The following is a 17,358-nucleotide window of genomic DNA, read 5'->3' as shown; positions in this document are numbered from 1 at the left end:
CCGCAAACTTTGTCCCTCTTTCCCATCTTCAAAAGTTGGGAGGTATGCATACACACGCTGCGGGTATTATTGGCTACAAGTCGCACACGTCCCTGGTGATACAGCGCCATACACCGGCGGAACTACAAGTTCCAGAACGTCCGGCTGCAGTAAGCGCTCACTGGTACAATAACGGCTGCTGCCGGTACCGACCCCCGACCACACGCTCCACGTGCTGCTACAGAATCTGGCTGCAGTGCACCGAGAACCCTCAGGTCACATGGCAGTGACGTCATTAACTGGCTCCGCCCTCTTCAGAGAGTTCTGCTCCTCTTACCACTTCCTGTTTAAGTAGAAGCTGAGTCAAAGTAGTGAGAGCCGGAGGCGGCAGCAGGAGGAGGACACAGGGCGCTTTGTGCTCAGTCACAGGCGTGTAATTCTCTGCATGTCATGGGCAGTGCTGTGTGGTCTGATGTGCCGAGCAGTCTGCAGTGCAGGGTAACAGGCGGTGAGTATTGTGTGCGGGGGGACGGGGATACTGTGTGCGGGCTGTTGGGGACAGGGATACTGTGCAGGGGCTGTGAGGGACAGGGATACTGTGTGCGGGCTGCGGGGGGACGGGGATACTGTGTGTGGGCTGTGGGGGATGGGGATACTGTTTGCGGGCTGCTGGGGACAGGGATACTGTATTCAGGCTGTGGGGGACGGGGATACTGTGTGCAGGGGGACGGGGATACTGTGTGCGGGGGGACGGGGATACTGTGTGCGGGGGGACGGGGATACTGTGTGCGGGGGGACGGGGATACTGTGTGCGGGGGGACGGGGATACTGTGTGCGGGGGGACGGGGATACTGTGTGCGGGGGGACGGGGGGGACACTGTGCGGGGGGACACTGTGCGGGGGGATGGGGGGACACTGTGCGGGGGGACGGGGGGACACTGTGCGGGGGGACGGGGGGACACTGGGCGGGGGGACACTGTGGGCGGGGGGACACTGTGGGCGGGGGGACACTGGGCGGGGGGACACTGTGGGCGGGGGGACACTGTGCGGGGGGACGGGGGGACTGGGATACTTGGTGTCGAGCAGAGTGACACTGGGTGCGGGTGGACTGTAAGGGAGAGTGGCAGTAGGTACAGGAGGACTGTCGAGGGTGAGTGTCACTGGGTGCGTGGAAACTGGTGAGGGGGAGAGTGACACTGGGAACGGGTGGGGGTAGAGTGACCACTGTCTGCTGACAGAGGAGGCACTGTATTCCTACCATAGACTTTATGATGTGGCTAAAACATCCATTCAAAATCGTATCTTAATAATAAAAAAAATGTATATGTGTATATATATATATATATATATATATATATATATATATATATATATATATATATATATATATATATATATATATATATATATATATTATGATATAGGTGTGCCGTGGGGGAGGGGAGTGGTTATTTTTCCGATTCTTGTCTTTCCGGTCTTTGAGCTCACAATATTGTCAGTTCTTCGTACACAGTAGATGACATCACTGCTCCAGTACGGGGGGGGGGGATCTGCTCCTTTATCGGGGTTGTTACATTCAGCCCCATGTTAGACTGGTCAGTCTGCAGTTATTTTTAGACAGTCTGGTTGATGTAACTTCCTCATATCTGGGTTTCAATGCTGTATGGAGCGAGACTGCTGTAGTGTGAGGCAGACTGACTGCCATGGACCTGCTGTCTGACCACCAAGCTGGGAGGTGGAAGCCGTTGACCGTAGCCCGGACTTCTCACCGTTCATCAATGGTGCACTGGCTCGATGTTGAGTAAGTGAAGTTATCTTGGTAGCACTGGCTCCGTCCTCCGCAGACATCACATTGGCGCTGGAGAACCTCTGCCTACAACACTAAGTTGAGTGAATGATAAATGTTTTTCCAAAACGTGTTCGGGAATAAACCTTTGCTCCTTGTGGAGTTCCTGTCTCTAGCGCTGCAGTGTGCACAGAGGTCTGATGAGTCAGTGGTTCTCTGTCTGTTCAATGAGGATCTCCACAGGTTCCTCTTTGCGGTATGTTCTGGTCTACACCTTGTGCAACAACCAAGTTGGTTTTTGGCTAATATCATATGCTGACAATGCGTTTGTGCCCCGTCTTCACCCTGGTGTGACAGTAGGTTACTGTGATTTTAGCACTGAGTCATCATGAGCACATTAGTCACATGTCTGACCGTCTCAGGTCTCTCGCCGCTGTGATCCGGGATGGATGAACATTTAGGCTTGCAATCAGGTGTGTGAAAAAAAACAAAACAATCTGAAGACTTTTCTACACGAAGTGCGTGCCGTGGTGTCCTATGTGTTTGATATTTCCTGGAGATGTTCCACTGGCCACAGTGTCTCAGAATATAACCTCCCTACAAAAGCGATATGTCCGCAGACGTGGCCTGTCATCTCTGTAATTGGACATGAACATACCATTGTTGAATACTTGTGTGCTTTGTCATTCACTTTATGACTTTGAAGGTCTCAGCTGTCTTTGGTGTGATAACTTCCTGATCGCCGAGACCTCCTCTGATCCCGAGTACCGGAGCTCTGAAGAGCCCATGTGAATAGATCTGTAATCGACCTTAAGACCACTGAAGATAGTTCAGCACTTGGGTTTCTGGTCTTCAGCACCCCCATAAGAAGAAATTGACTGACAGTGCACATGATTGACCATCGTTCCATTCACATGGAGCTCTTTAGTTTCTCAGGAGCGGTGGGAGTCCCAGTGGTCAAACCTCTGGCAATCCGAGACGTTATCTCCTTACTTCTGCCCTTGAGCATACCCTGTGAGTCTTGACTTATCAGGGAGACATATTACATTGTGTTTTGCCCTAAGCTACCTTGTCAGTACAGGATGTGCTGTTTTTAGACTTTGGTCTTAATGACCCTTATCAATAATTCCCCGTTTATCCTGTGTTATCAGAGCACCAACGCCATAAAATGACTTCTGAAGGTTAATCACTCAGAATGGACTTGGGATTTTCAGGATTATTTAGCTAATAAGTTGTCCATATTTGATATTGGAAGATATGTCCCCTGGGGCTGGAGCCGCCTCCTTGATTGTATACTGATATATTAAAAGTTGTCCATTTCCTCACTTATTTTTTTTTAAATAAAAGCTTAGACTAAAAAAAAAAAAAAATTTTCACATGCCGCGTTCTTCCGTGTGGTTTTGCATCAAAAATAGTATCATTAGTTGAACAGTGGCCGAAGTGACGACCTGTGTAAGTGATTGGCTGCAGCCTCGCATGTCCCTGCGTCATGATGACATTATTTCTACAGCAGAAAGTATAGAGGAATGGGATTGATGGAGTGAGCTGCTACTTTCACAGTCCTTCCTAATATAAAAGTGTATTAAAGGGGTTGTCCACTACTAGGACAACCCTTATACCCCACACTTGGCCTCCTGTTCCCGCAGTGTTGACACTACCGATCACTGGGCTCTCGTACGGATGTTGGGACCCTGGCACCCAGTCAGCGCTGGCGTCGCTGTCTCTGCCTTCAGACAAATCGAACATGAAGTGGAAGTCCAGGCTGCTGTTCCGACTTCTTCATGCTCAATTTGACAAGAAGCAGGGACAGTGACGCCAGCGCTGCGGATATCATCTTTTGGGCGTCAGGACCTGTTATGTCCAAATTAAATGACTTTGATAGCATGTCCCAATTTTTCAGCATCTCCACTGCTTAGGCTGGAGAGTTGTAGACATGCGGCCTGCCATCTTTATTCACCACCAGCTTGACTGGGAAGCCTGACTTGTAACGGGTGTTGGAATCCCCAAGCGCTGTCATGAGTTTGGCAAATTCACAACTTCTGGCCAAAGTGACCTCAGACAGATCTGAATAAAGTCCCTTGACATTGATGGGATAAGGGTTTGTGCCTCAGGTTATGCAGGAAGGACTTTTATCTTGGTAAAAGTGAAATCTGCAAAATAATTTCTTGGGAAGACTGGATTTAGCCCTCCCGGTTTTGGTACTCTATGAATATGACCCACCATTAGGTCTAGGTCATCCATCTCAGGCATAATAATTTGCAAAAGATTAGAAAAAAAGGGAACCAAGTCTGAGTCAGCTCCAGTGTCTGGGCTGCCCCTAATCCGGACGTTATTCTGGCGAGATCCATCTATGAGGTCCCATAATTTGTTTTCTAGCTGTTGCATGTCTTTCTCAACTTCGTAGTGTGCGTCTATTAGATTGATATGAAAGACCACATACTCCGCCATCTTGGAATCAGTGATCCATGCATTCCCCCAGAGATCCTATTTCTTGCCTTAACTATCTGATTGCTGCTTTTATTGTCAGACTTCAATAAGGACCAGAGCGAGTTGAGCATGTATTACATTGTCACTTTAGTGACCGGAGCATTGGCTGAATCTGTGCCTTGTTCCCTACCGGGCTGAACAGAGAACCCACCTGAGAGCAAGCATAAGAAAGAAGATGGCTCTCTTTTTCTGTGGGCAGGTAGCACAGTGAGCATTCTGAGTGAAAAGTTTAGTCAGTTTGGCCAGGCAGGCCATCTTTCTTGATCTCCCTCTGGTCATCTCTTAATATCCGTGATTGTCTAGGTCAATTGGGTTGGGTAAACGCCGCTTCTACCCGAGGTGCACGAGGTTATACATGGAGCTATTCCGTTAAGCAGCCAGCACCATCAGCGTTCAGGCCATGTCCTCAATGGTCTGATTATTCTGATAAGGGTGACATCAATTATTCATGGAAGTGGAGAGAAACAAAGCAAATTTCTCCAGCTTCTCCTTTCTGTCAGTCTGTGAAAATTGGACCACTCTCAAAGTGCAGTCCAATTTCTTTTACAGATCCACAGACTTGCATTGCCGATTTTTATCAGACCCTTGGAACAATATCGGTCATGCTTCCATATTTTTCCCGCAGACCACTCTGTTTGAGGGAAAAAAAACTGGATAAGTACACAGCCCCATAAAATATCATGTTAGTCCTCCCCCGTTCATAATAAAGAATTATAGGGGGGGTCAAATGGACACACAGGAACTGAATATTGGTGGTTTTTACCTCATGACAGGGTTTATGAGGTAAATTAATAAATTGAGGTTAGCTATGGCAAAAGGGCCATGAGCAGTTTTAACCGGTTTTTCCAGCTGTTTTTGCGCCCTTATTTAACATTTCTTATTGGTGGGCTGTGGTTGCCGGGCTGTTTCTGGGCTATAAATAGCCCTGTCTGAGTGGATTAACCTCATTCACCGGTTACCTGAAGAAACCGAAGATCCCCTGACAATAATGGAGAGCCTGTTACAGCAGATTCTGGCCAGGGCAGGCCGTGAAGATGGGGCAGAATGGCTTAAGCATTGCCTCACTATTAATCCCATACCTGCAGCTTCGGTCGCTGCCTCCTCTAGTCAGGCGCCGGGGCCTGCGGTCCGGTTGGCGAGTCAGGAGGCTGACGCAGCAGTGAACCTTTCCAGCCGGGGTAGGAAGAAGACACCACGGAGGGCGTACTTGCCGCCATCTCAGCCGGCGAGATCCTGCAGCCGCGCACCGGACGTGCGCAAGAGGTCTCGCCGCCCTTCTCCCATGCAGTACGGCAGCCCGGCGCAAGGTCCTCGGCGCGGCCACCAGGTGGCGCCATCGGAGCCTGACTACAGGTTGCCTGCCGCTTGCGGCCGTAAAAGCGCTGCGGCAGCGACCTGTCAGGCCGAAGTTGCCGCCTCACCCCTGGTTCCCAGCGGCCAGAAGCGATCATCAGCAGCTGTCCCTCAGGATGAAGATTCGGACGTCGGGCCAAGCTCTCCGCCACAGAATATCCCACAGCTGTACTCGCCCTCCCCTCAGGGCTTGAGTACTGGCTGCCCAGATGACCGGACCTCCGGAGGACACTCTTCAGGAAGGGGTGAGATTTTTAATGTGCCCCTGTCAGTGCCTCATCACCAACTAAAAGATATTATTAGAAGTGTTTTATCTGAATCTTTAGGGGAATTAGTTACCCCTACTCCATCCCCCTGTATTAGTCCTTTAGCAGTATGCGAGCCCCCTCAAAACCCCTTTAAGGAAGTTTTAACTTGCGATCTGTCGCCCCTGGGCTTCCACTTGAGCTCAGTCATTAAGGAGCACATTTGGAATAACAATTATATTGATTTATTTTCACTTCTCCCCCATAAGGACTACATGAGTAAACCAGAAAAGAAAGATGACAAATCTGATGTGGATGATTCTAGAAGAGGTTCTCTTAAAACATTTAACAATTGGTTGCAGGCTTTTTCGATTTACTCTGCAGTCGGGTGAGAAGTCCCCTAATTTATGCAGTAAATTATTTCAACACATTGATATCATCTTGGAGGCCTACCGTAACTTTGGTGGCCTAGCCTGGCTTCATTATGATGAGGCCTTTAGACAGAAATTGGCGGTCCACCCTGATGTTCATTGGGGGGCTAAGGATGTGGGGCTATGGATCAACCTCATGTTGCTGCAGAGGCATTACACGAGTAGACAACCAGCTCCAATTCAGACAAAAAAGGGATTATGCTTTGCATTCAATGAGTCGGTATGCAATTGGGGTAACTCATGCAGATTTCGCCACGAATGCTCCTGCTGCGGTAACCTTCACCCAATGTCAAAATGCTTCCGTAAACAAGCCTCTCAGCCAGCAACCAGAGAGCTTGCTTCAAAGGGCTCGGACCCCAGTGAGAATAACAGAGATGCTTTGGTGGCTAAGCATATATCCAAAGCAAGAGAGCAGTAAGCTCTTACTTAATGGCTTTTCTGTTGGTTTTGAAATCCCTCATTTTAAAGGCCCTGGTTGCGTCCGAGTTAAAAATTTGGCTTCACTAAATTACCACATGGAAGTGGCTAGAAAGAAAATAAACGAGGAGCTGCAAGCCGGCAGGGTAGCAGGCCCTTTTTCTTCTCCCCCATTTTTAAATTTCCGTATTTCCCCATTGGGTATTGTTCCTAAGAAAGAGCCCGGTAGCTTCCGTATGATTCACCATTTATCTTATCCCTTTGGCTCCTCCCTCAATGATGAGGTTGACTAGTCCCTATGTTCAGTTACTTATGCTTCCTTTGATATAGCTGTAGATCTCCTCCGTACCTTTGGCAGAAACGCATTGATGGCGAAATCTGACATCAAGTCGGCATTGACTCCTACCTGTTAATCCATCAGGTTTTAACTCTTTAGGCTTCCATTTTGAGAATCAATTTTACTTTGACAAATGTTTACCCATGGGGTTTGCTTTATCTTGCTTTTATTTCGAAACCTTTTCGTCCTTTCTACACTTAGTTTTAGAGTACAGCGTTCAGGGTGCAGGTGTGTTGCATTACCTGGACGACTTCCTTTTCATCGGCCCCCCCCCTCTTCGGGTGATTGTCTCAAATCACTTAATAGCTTCATTGCGATGTGCGACACTTTTGGCGTACCGCTAGCACATGAGAGAACCTGCTTCCCCACAGAAGTCATCGATTTTTTTTTTTTTTTTTTTTTTTGCATTACTTTAGATTCCATCAAAATGGAATGTAGATTACCCGAGGGGAAAAATTTTTAAATTACGTGAATCTTTGGAAAAATTTTTATCAAAAAAGAAAGTGACCTTGAAGGAGATGCAGTCTCTTCTCGGTCTTTTAAATTTTGCCTTACGTGTCATCCCCATGGGTAGGGTTTTTTCAAGACGGCTCTACGATGCCACAATCGGTTTTTCTTCACCCGAGTCTCACATTAGGGTATCGTCGGATTTGAGAGAAGACGTGAAAACCTGGTTATCTTTCTTATCGGGTTTCAATGGCAAATCCTGTTTGCAGTCCTCTTTTGTCTGCTGATGAATTGAATTTTGCTTTTTCAGCCATTGGTGATTGCGGCTGTGGAGTTCTGTTTTCTTCACACTGGTTTGCTCACCCATGGCCTGAAGCCTGGAGGTCCGAACAGTTGGCATTAAAACCCAATGGTTTTGGAGATTTTTGCTATTCTCATAGGCCTACAGCTATGGGGTCATCTTATGCAGAATGCCAGGTTAATGATTTTTTCGGTTAATAAAGGGGTTGTCTTTTCCATCAACACCCTGTCTTCCAAGAATCCTAGGGCGGCGAAGATTTTGAGGAAGGTAGTTCTGACTTGCCTGAATTTTAACATATGGCTAAAAGCCAGACTCGGCTCTAGTAGATTGACGTCGATTACGGACCTTCTGTGTTGTCAACAATGGGAAATGTTTCGCCAACAGGTGCCCAACGCAGACGTGGACGCGACGCCCTGCCCTCAGGAAATTTGGGACATGATTTTGACCTGATACCTTACTGTATTGAAAATTCCCTGTCTGCACGAACTTGGGCTGACTACTCAGCCGCTTGGCAACAGTGGATCGCCTTTTGTAATGCGAATAATTTTGATTTTAATTTATCTAGCCCGATTGCTGGTTTGAGATTTGTCGAGTTTTTATGTCACAAGGGTCTTTCCTATTCGGCAGTGGCCAAGTCACTTGCCGGAGTTTCTTTCTTTTTAAAGTTGTTTGGCAAGACCCCTTTGACGGGTTTATTCCCGATTAAACAATTTTTAAAGGGGTTTAAAAGATCCAGTTTCAAACCGGATTCTAGACGCCCTGTGTCGCTCCCCCTTTTGAAAGACTTATGCTTATCTCTGCAGTCGGTTTGTAACAATTCCTTCGAGACTTTTGTTTTTATCCGCGTTTTCATTAGCCTTTTTCGGAGCATTGAGGGTGGGTGAACTAGTTTCCTTAAAAAAAATCGGATCCATCAGGCCTTATGGCATTGGATGTGTCCATCTGCGATTCCCATTTATTTTTATTCATCAGACGATCAAAAACCGATCAGCTAGGCAGAGGTATTAGACTAAAAATCAACGCCATGCCTGATCAAAACTTTTGTCCAGTGCTCAATACCAAGAATTGGTTATGCAGAAGACCGTGTGTCCCCGGTCCGCTATTTGTACATGAGGATGGCTCCCATGCAACGGTCTTTCAATTCAATTCGGTTTTCAAAAAGTGTCTGCAATTGCTAGGTAAAGGGTATTTAAGGTTTACCTCTCATTCTTTTAGAATAGGAGCAGCAACCGAGGCAGCAAGGTCTGGCCTTCATGATTCGGAAATAATGAAATTGGGCCGCTGGGACTCGGGAAGATTTAAGCTTTATGTCCGTCATGATTTATATGAGCATTAACTGTCGAATTTACTTTCAGGTCCCAGAGTGGTTTGGATTTTAGGACATTCCTTTATATTCTGGGCACAGAAGAGAGCCTTTGATCGTTCCTATTCTGAAAATCTTTCATTCAGCCAGGAGTCAGTGCAAATTTTTTGGCATAGCGTTCGTGGCATGTCCTGGAACAGGCTAGTGGCAGAATTTAACAAGTGTTATGCTAAACTTCCTCACCCGGACTTAGTCATCATACATTTAGCCGGCAACGATCTCGGGAAAAGTCAAAACACTAGATTTATTAGCTACCTTGAGAGCTGATATTATTTTTCTGAAGCAAAGTTTTCCTTTCACGTCTTTTGCCTTTTCAGAAATCGTTCCTAGATTGCTTTGGAATAGAAGAACTCTTTCCTTTTTGGAGAAGATAAGGAAGAGAGTAAACAGAGAGATGTCTAAGTTCTTTCCTATGATTAATGGTTTCTCTTATAGGCATGAAGATCTAGAGGGTTTTTTACCCGGTCTTTACAGGAATGATTTAATTCATCTTTCTGATATAGGCCTGGATATATTTAATTTGAATCTCCAGACAATGGTGGAAGATTGGCTGTGGCGCGGTGGGGTGGCCAGGTCTCTCTGAGCCCTGGCGTTTGGGAAATCGCCCTTGCTGGGTGGATTGGTCATTTTACGGTGGTTAACATCTGGTGGTTAACTTAAAGAGTTAAGTTTAAAGTTAAACTGTTTGGAGTTTGGTTTTTCAACTAACTCAAAAATAAATGACACGGCCATTTACTTCCAAACATTGTCTGGAGTCTTTATTTATTTTGTATGAATGGGCCTTGTGTGGCCATGTGTAGTACCAGTGCGATCTGTAAAGCCACGGACAGCACTTGTACGAGACTCAGTCATGTGCACGACCCTGACTCTGAGACTCTGGACCAGGCTACATAGACTTACAATGAGAAAGTGACTTCAACCCCTGTGTGATCCTGCTAGTCTGTGTAGAGGTTCAGAGCTCCTCTGTAAACTGGGAAGACTGCAACCTGTAAGTATTTTAATAAATTTAGACATCACTACATAGATAATTAGAACTGGTTACTAATTAACTTTTACTCCTTTTATATGGTGCTTATTTCGTACGCATTTTTTTTTCTTCTACTCTGTGGATAAGGTGACCTTTTAGTCACTGTGTATTTTACATGCCTTTTTTTGTTTTTGTTTTTTCCCACAGCCTTTCACCTGAATGGACTCGCCAGATTTTAAGGCTCAGGATTATAATGAAGACCTAGGATGGTATTTTTCTAAGTTGTCTTAGTCCTTTTTTTTTTTTTTTTTTTACTTAGACAGCTCTAGTTAAAATATCCAGAAACTATAATGGGCACAAGGATTTCTTCCCCATGCTCATGGCTCTGACTGTCGGCCACCTGCCTTTATGCATTCTCAGTCTGCTTTTTATGTACTTCTGCTTTCCTTACATGACTGTATGATTGAATCTGCACTGTTGGACCACGTACCTCCATCGTAAAATGTCTAAGGATTCCAAGCAGTCATCGGAGACCCTACTCCATGGAGAATTTGGGGTCTACCCATCCAAAGGTATTCGCTATGCACTTAGTCTGACACCTACAGGCCTCCACATCCAGAGACTGGTTCCTAAACCTGAGGATGACCAGCGTACAGTACTACCCATCCCTGACATGGTGGGATGTCATACCATGCGCAGTCGTGGTTCTACTGATGTTTATGCCTATTTTTCGATCTATTCATATCCATTGAAGAAGAAGAAAGTTGCGATGGGCTCAGCACGTACCCGCCAAAGGATGGTGCGTACATTTAGAGTGGACGAGGCTTCAGATTATGACCAGAACCAAGTCATTGCTGAAAAGTGGGCAACGGTGGTAAAGTGTCTTATTCAAGGAGTGCCAATCTCAAGTGATACAGGTAATGGCTGAAATTGGGTTCTGTCAAGCTGGATCTCTTCTGTCCTTATAAAAGGGGTCTAATAAGCCTTTCACTGTGGTTGGAGGGCAGAACCTAGTTCTTTAACTATTTCTTCAATAGATGAAGCTCTAGATCTGATTTTCACTTAGATGCAACATGCAGTTTATAGAGGTTTCGAAGCAAAGTCTGCAGTCCCTCTGTGATGAAGCCTGCTGATTTGCACATTGTCCCGAATTTTCTGTATGCCTCATACACGTAGGCATAGTCTACTAGTCTCACCCAGCTTCTTTCAATTCTCTTCTGTTGTGAGAATCCGCATGAGACTAGTTGGCACTTATCATCTATACCAAGTCACCTATCCCCTCACTCACATAGGGGGGAGTGGGCACACTGTCATGATTCAGAAGTCTGCAGTCATGTAGAGGGACTGCAGACTTTGCATAGACTGGACAAGCCCTTTAGTGCAAAGCATTGTTCTAATGCCGGGCAGAGGCAGGTCCTCACAATGGTAGCACTTAGGCTACAACGAAATATGGTAACGTGCCTCATGAAGCACCGCAGTCATATCCACATTCAGCATTGGCAGGATAGTCTGCTTTTTGCTTTTGCCATATACTGTATAATACCACAGTCGGTGGGTAGGTAACACATTCTGCCGTGTCATAGCCACATGGTTCTTGCAGATGATAGTGGTAAAGAAGTTAATGTCGTCAGGCCTGCCGAATCTCCTAGGATGTGGTAATTCTCAGAGCACCCTGTAATGAGGCTAATATCGGGTGTAGCTAGGCAGGGTGGATCCCTGGGAGCCTTTACCTCGTATGCTGCAGGTATTCTGCTAATTGCTCTCCTGTAAGAATGGGCTAAGTTCACCCAGGGAATGGCTATATTCACGAGGGTATAAAATTAACAAACACTTCAGATTTCTTTGGAGAATTTTGGATTTGTTCTCACTAGCACATAATGAACCCCAGACTGTTGTTCTACGTTAGAGCTGATTTTGCACACACATTTCTGATTTGGATAGTATTTTCCATCCATTTTAAATAAAAATAAAAGACTGGGTGCAAATAATATTTCCATTATACTTTCTAAGTGTTAGAATCCACTCCTGGTTTTGGTCTAAAGGGAGCCAGTTTCGAGTTTAGGCAGCATAAAACATGGGCAAGCTCCCAACAGCCACCATTAGGGCGCCTGCAGACACGTCATCCAGAAAAAGTGGACCATTTTTTTTTTTTTCTTCTAATTTTCAGCAGATTTTCATCCATGTGTCTTTCTTACGTCCTTGTGCAATTTGTTTGACAACTACATTAAAACATGTAAATGATCACATGCAGTTTTCTAGTGTTAGTAGCAATATATCCATAAAAATCAGATGCCACTCTGATGTCCCATGTGGGTTTTGATATATTTTTTTTTTCTCGCTCCCATAGACTTGAATGTGTGAGCCTCATCCAAGACTTGGATGTAAGTGGTGCGTGCTGCGTTTTTATTCTCACGGACGGTTGGACCAAGAAAAAAAAATCATTCATCTGAACAGCCCAGTTCAAAACCATGGGTCAGTGTGCTGTGTGATTAAAAATCTGATGGCACACGACCAATTTATACGCTTGTCTGCATGGGCCCAGACTCTGACACAATGCAACTCGACATAATTGTCAGTCTGTCATTACGTATAACATTTCATTGAAGCCTCTTCAAAAAATTGAAGCTTTAGCTTAATGTACTGTATGTATGCTTGTACTGTATGGATGCTTGCACTGTGGGTATGTGTGTGTGTATGTGTGTGTATATATATATATATATATATATATATATATATATATATATATATATATATATATATACTGTATGTAGACCAAATTTTTTTAAATCAATACATTGTTTGGATACTTCATCTGTTGTCGCTCATGCTGACCCAGCTTGCCCTGCAAGCAATCTTTGGGCCGTGGGAAATTGTGAATCAGCCTCTGGGTGGAACATGGCTGCCATTGATGTGCTCTTGCTCCTGGATTGAAGCCCAGGACTCGTATTCTCATCTTTGAGAAAAGCGGATTCTTTTGAGTCCCCGGACATGCACGACTGGCTGAACAGTGTGGTCTGTCAGGTCATCTCATCTGGTGCCTGGCTATTGTTATCCAATAATTCATTGCCTGGTGGCACAGAAATACTTAATCTGCAGCAACCTGAAGTGCCATGTAAAGAAAGGTGGCAGTTACATCATTAATATGTAATTATGGCTCGTGATCCACTGTTAGTAAAATTCCTTGCGTTGACTGTTGCTGACACCTATAATTAATATGTAATGTAGGGCGTGGTAAGTATAAAGGAGTTTGTGGTGTGTTGCTGTCTCTGCTTTAGCTCCCTGCACTCTTGCCAAGCGCTGTCTGCAAGTCCCATAGACTGAATGGAGTGGTGACTACGCATGTGCCTTCCTGCTCTATAGACTCGGGGTGAGATCTTCAGGGTGTTCGCCTTGTCTGCCGGGTGGCTGTGGGTGAGTGGCTCAGATGGGTTCTTCAGAGATGCCAACAAGCCACTTTGCCAGCCATAAGGTCAGGGCATGCATTGATCCTTTTGCCCTATGAATGAGAGACTGAACTTGCAGAACAATATTGAGCGTCTGATGTCCCCGAACCTGAGTGGTCCCCTGGGGAAATCTAGCGGTTGTGTTGGCAATAATCATTCCCCCGTAGTAGGGTCAGGTCACCGATCTGTTCAACCTGAAAGAAGGATTTCTCTATATGTAATTGTCCCCGATTCAGATGGTTTAGTTCAGTTTTTCTTGCTTATCTAATCTAAAAAACAAGGGTTTAAAGTGCAAGGCTGCCTGGCCGTGACTGTCCGCTCCCCAGATACAAATCATATTTCCAAAGATAATGAGCTTAAGGAATTTTTTTATTTTTCTCTGCTAAAGTTTATTAATACTTATATGTAAGAACACTGAGCAGAATTATTGGGCAACTTGTAGCTTTCATGAATAATTTTATTATTGAACAGCTCCAGTGCTGACGGTCAGTCCACAAGGTTAATAAACTTGACGATGTAAGAAATGAAAAGTGAAGTTTTGTCTTAGAATATCTGTCTGTGCAGAATTATTGTGCAACTAAATAAACATACATTTTCTATCTAAATTGTTAGAGTGAGAATAATAACCAAACATTGCAAAATGTGCAAAAATACATTTTAGAAAAATATCAGTGACCAATATAGCCGTCCCTTCAGTAACAGTCATGAGCTCCATCCATGGAGTCTTGTCAGTCTCTTGATCTGTTAATGGTCAACCTTCTGGACAGCACCGGACACTGGTTAGAGAGGTGACTGGTTTCTTTCACCTTGTACTTTCTGACTAACCTATTGTCAGTCATTGGATGCCAAACCCCCCCCCCCCCCCCCCTTGTTTGGAGCGGGCTCCAGTGGTGAGCCCGCATCTTTTCCGGCACATGACAGCTGATTCAATCAGCTGACTTATGGCTGCGGGTGGAATAGCGATTCCCCCGCCGCTGTTAACATGTTAGATGCTGCTGTCAAACTCTGACAGCTGCATTTAACCCCTTCATGACCCAGCCTATTTTGGCCTTAATGACCTTGCCGTTTTTTGCAATTCTGACCAGTGTCCCTTTATGAGGTAATAACTCGGGAACGCTTCAACGGATCCTAGCAATTCTGAGATTGTTTTTTCGTGACATATTGGGCTTCATGTTAGTGGTAAATTTAGGTCGATAATTTCTGCGTTTATTTGTGAAAAAAATGGAAATCTGGCGAAAATTTTGAAAATTTTGCAATTTTCACATTTTGAATTTTTATTCTGTTAAACCAGAGAGTTATGTGACACAAAATAGTTAATAAATAACATTTACCACATGTTTACTTTACATCAGCACAATTTTGGAAACAACATTTTTTTTTGCTAGGAAGTTATAAGGGTTAAAATTTGACCAGTGATTTCTCATTTTTACAACAAAATTTACAAAACCATTTTTTTTAGGGACCACCTCACATTTGAAGTCAATTTGAGGGTTCTATATGGCTGAAAATACCCAAAAGTGACACCATTCTAAAAACTGCACCCCTCAAGGTGCTCAAAACCACATTCAAGAAGTTTATTAACCCTTCAGGTGTTTCACAGCAGCAGAAGCAACATGGAAGGAAAAAATGAACATTTAACTTTTTAGTCACAAAAATGATCTTTTAGCAACAATTTTTTTATTTTCCGTAGGGTAAAAGGAGAAACTGGACCACGAAAGTTGTTGTCCAATTTGTTCTGAGTACGCTGATACCTCATATGTGGGGGTAAACCACTGTTTGGGCGCACGGCAGAACTCGGAAGGGAAGGAGCGCCATTTGACTTTTTGAATGAAAAATTGGCTCCAATCTTTAGCGGACACCATGTCGCGTTTGGAGAGCCCCCGTGTGCCTAAACATTGGAGCTCCCCCACAAGTGACCCCATTTTGGAAACTAGACCCCCCAAGGAACTTATCTAGATGCATAGTGAGCACTTTAAACCCTCAGGTGCTTCACAAATTGATCCGTAAAAATGAAAAAGTACTTTTTTTTCACAAAAAAATTCTTTTAGCCTCAATTTTTTAATTTTCACATGGGCAACAGGATAAAATGGATCCTAAAATTTGTTGGGCAATTTCTCCTGAGTACACCGATACCTCATATGTGGGGGTAAACCACTGTTTGGGCGCATGGCAAGGCTCGGAAGGGAAGGCGCGCCATTTGACTTTTTGAATGGAAAAGTAGCTCCAATCGTTAGCGGACACCATGTCGCGTTTGGAGAGCCCCTGTGTGCCTAAACATTGGAGCTCCCCCACAAGTGACCCCATTTTGGAAACTAGACCCCCCAAGGAACTTATCTAGATGCATAGTGAGCACTTTAAACCAACAAGTGCTTCACAGAAGTTTATAACGCAGAGCCGTGAAAATAAAAAATAATTTTTCTTTCCTCAAAAATGATTTTTAGCCCAGAATTTTTTATTTTCCCAAGGGTAACAGGAGAAATTGGACCCCAAATGTTGTTGTCCAGTTTGTCCTGAGTACGATGATACCCCATATGTGGGGGTAAACCACTGTTTGGGTGCATGGCAGGGCTTTGAAGGGAAGGCACGCCATTTGGCTTTTTGAATGGAAAATTAGCTCCAATCATTAGCGGACACCATGTCACGTTTGGAGAGCCCCTGTGTGCCTAAACATTGGAGCTTCCCCATAAGTGACCCCATTTTGGAAACTAGACCTCCCAAGGAACTAATCTAGATGTGTGGTGAGCGCTTTGAACCCCCAAGTGCTTCACAGAAGTTTATAACGCAGAGCCATGAAAATAAAAAATATTTTTTCTTTTCTCAAAAAATTTTTTTTAGCCCTGAATTTTTTATTTTCCCAAGGGTAACAGGGGAAATTTGACCCCAATAGTTGTTGTCCAGTTTCTCCTGAGTACGCTGATACCCCATATGTGGGGGTAAACCACTGCTTGGGCACATGCCGGGACTTGGAAGTGAAGTAGTGATGTTTTGAAATGCAGACTTTGATGGAATGCTCTGCGGGCATCACGTTGCTTTTGCAGAGCCCCTGATGTGCCTAAACAGTAGAAACCCCCCACAAGTGACCCCATTTTGGAAACTAAACCCCCAAGGGAACTTATCTAGATGTGTGGTGAGCACTTTGAACCCCTAAGTGCTTCACAGAAGTTTATAACGCAGAGCCGTGAAAATAAAAAATCATTTTTCTTTCCTCAAAAATAATTTTTTAGCCCGCAATTTTTTATTTTCCCAAGGGTTACAGGAGAAATTGGACCCCAAAAGTTGTTGATCAGTTTCTCCTGAGTACGCTGGTACCCCATATGTGGGGGTAAAGCACTGTTTGGGCACACGTCGGGGCTCGGAAGGGAGAGAGCACCATTTTACTTTTTCAACGCAAGATTGGCTGGAATCAATGGTGGCGCCGTGTCGCGTTTGGAGACCCCCTGATGTGCCTAAAAAGTGGAAACCCCTCAATTCTAACTCCAACACTAACCCCAACACACCCCTAACTCTAATCCCAACCCTAACCACAACCCTAACCCCAACACACCCCTAACCCTAGTCTTACCCCTAATTCCAACCCTAAGGCTATGTGCTCACGTTGCGGATTTGTGTGGATTTTTCCGCAGTTTTTGAAAAATCTGCAGGTAAAACGCACTGCGCTTTACCTGCGGATTTACCGCGGATTTCCAGTGTTTTTTGTGTGGATTTCACTTGCGGATTCCTATTATGGAGCAGGTGTAAAACGCTGCGGAATTGCACAAAGAATTGACATGCTGCGGAAAATACAACGCAGCGTTTCCGCGCT

General features: G+C 44.9%; 1 protein-coding gene across 3 annotated transcripts in view; it reads left to right on the top strand.

The window, feature by feature from the left end:
• Window positions 1–328: 328 nt before the first annotated feature.
• Window positions 329–17,358, top strand: part of SPHK2 (sphingosine kinase 2) — a 47,861-nt gene continuing 30,831 nt past the window's right edge. The window contains exons 1-2 of one of the 3 annotated variants that reach the window (XM_077250723.1): window positions 329–487; window positions 10,321–11,030. In XM_077250723.1, coding sequence (XP_077106838.1) covers window positions 10,616–11,030 — 415 coding nt within the window. In that variant the 5' untranslated portion in view covers window positions 329–487; window positions 10,321–10,615. Of the gene's footprint in view, window positions 488–1,492; window positions 1,781–10,320; window positions 11,031–17,358 lie in introns of those variants that run through there. The other 2 variants (XM_077250724.1, XM_077250725.1) reach the window with 2 other exon arrangements.

Source organism: Ranitomeya variabilis, chromosome 4 (genome assembly GCF_051348905.1).
Source record: "Ranitomeya variabilis isolate aRanVar5 chromosome 4, aRanVar5.hap1, whole genome shotgun sequence".
Classification (NCBI taxonomy): domain Eukaryota; kingdom Metazoa; phylum Chordata; class Amphibia; order Anura; family Dendrobatidae; genus Ranitomeya; species Ranitomeya variabilis.
Note: the sequence above shows the minus strand (reverse complement) of the source record. Positions and strands in the feature narration are given on the sequence as shown.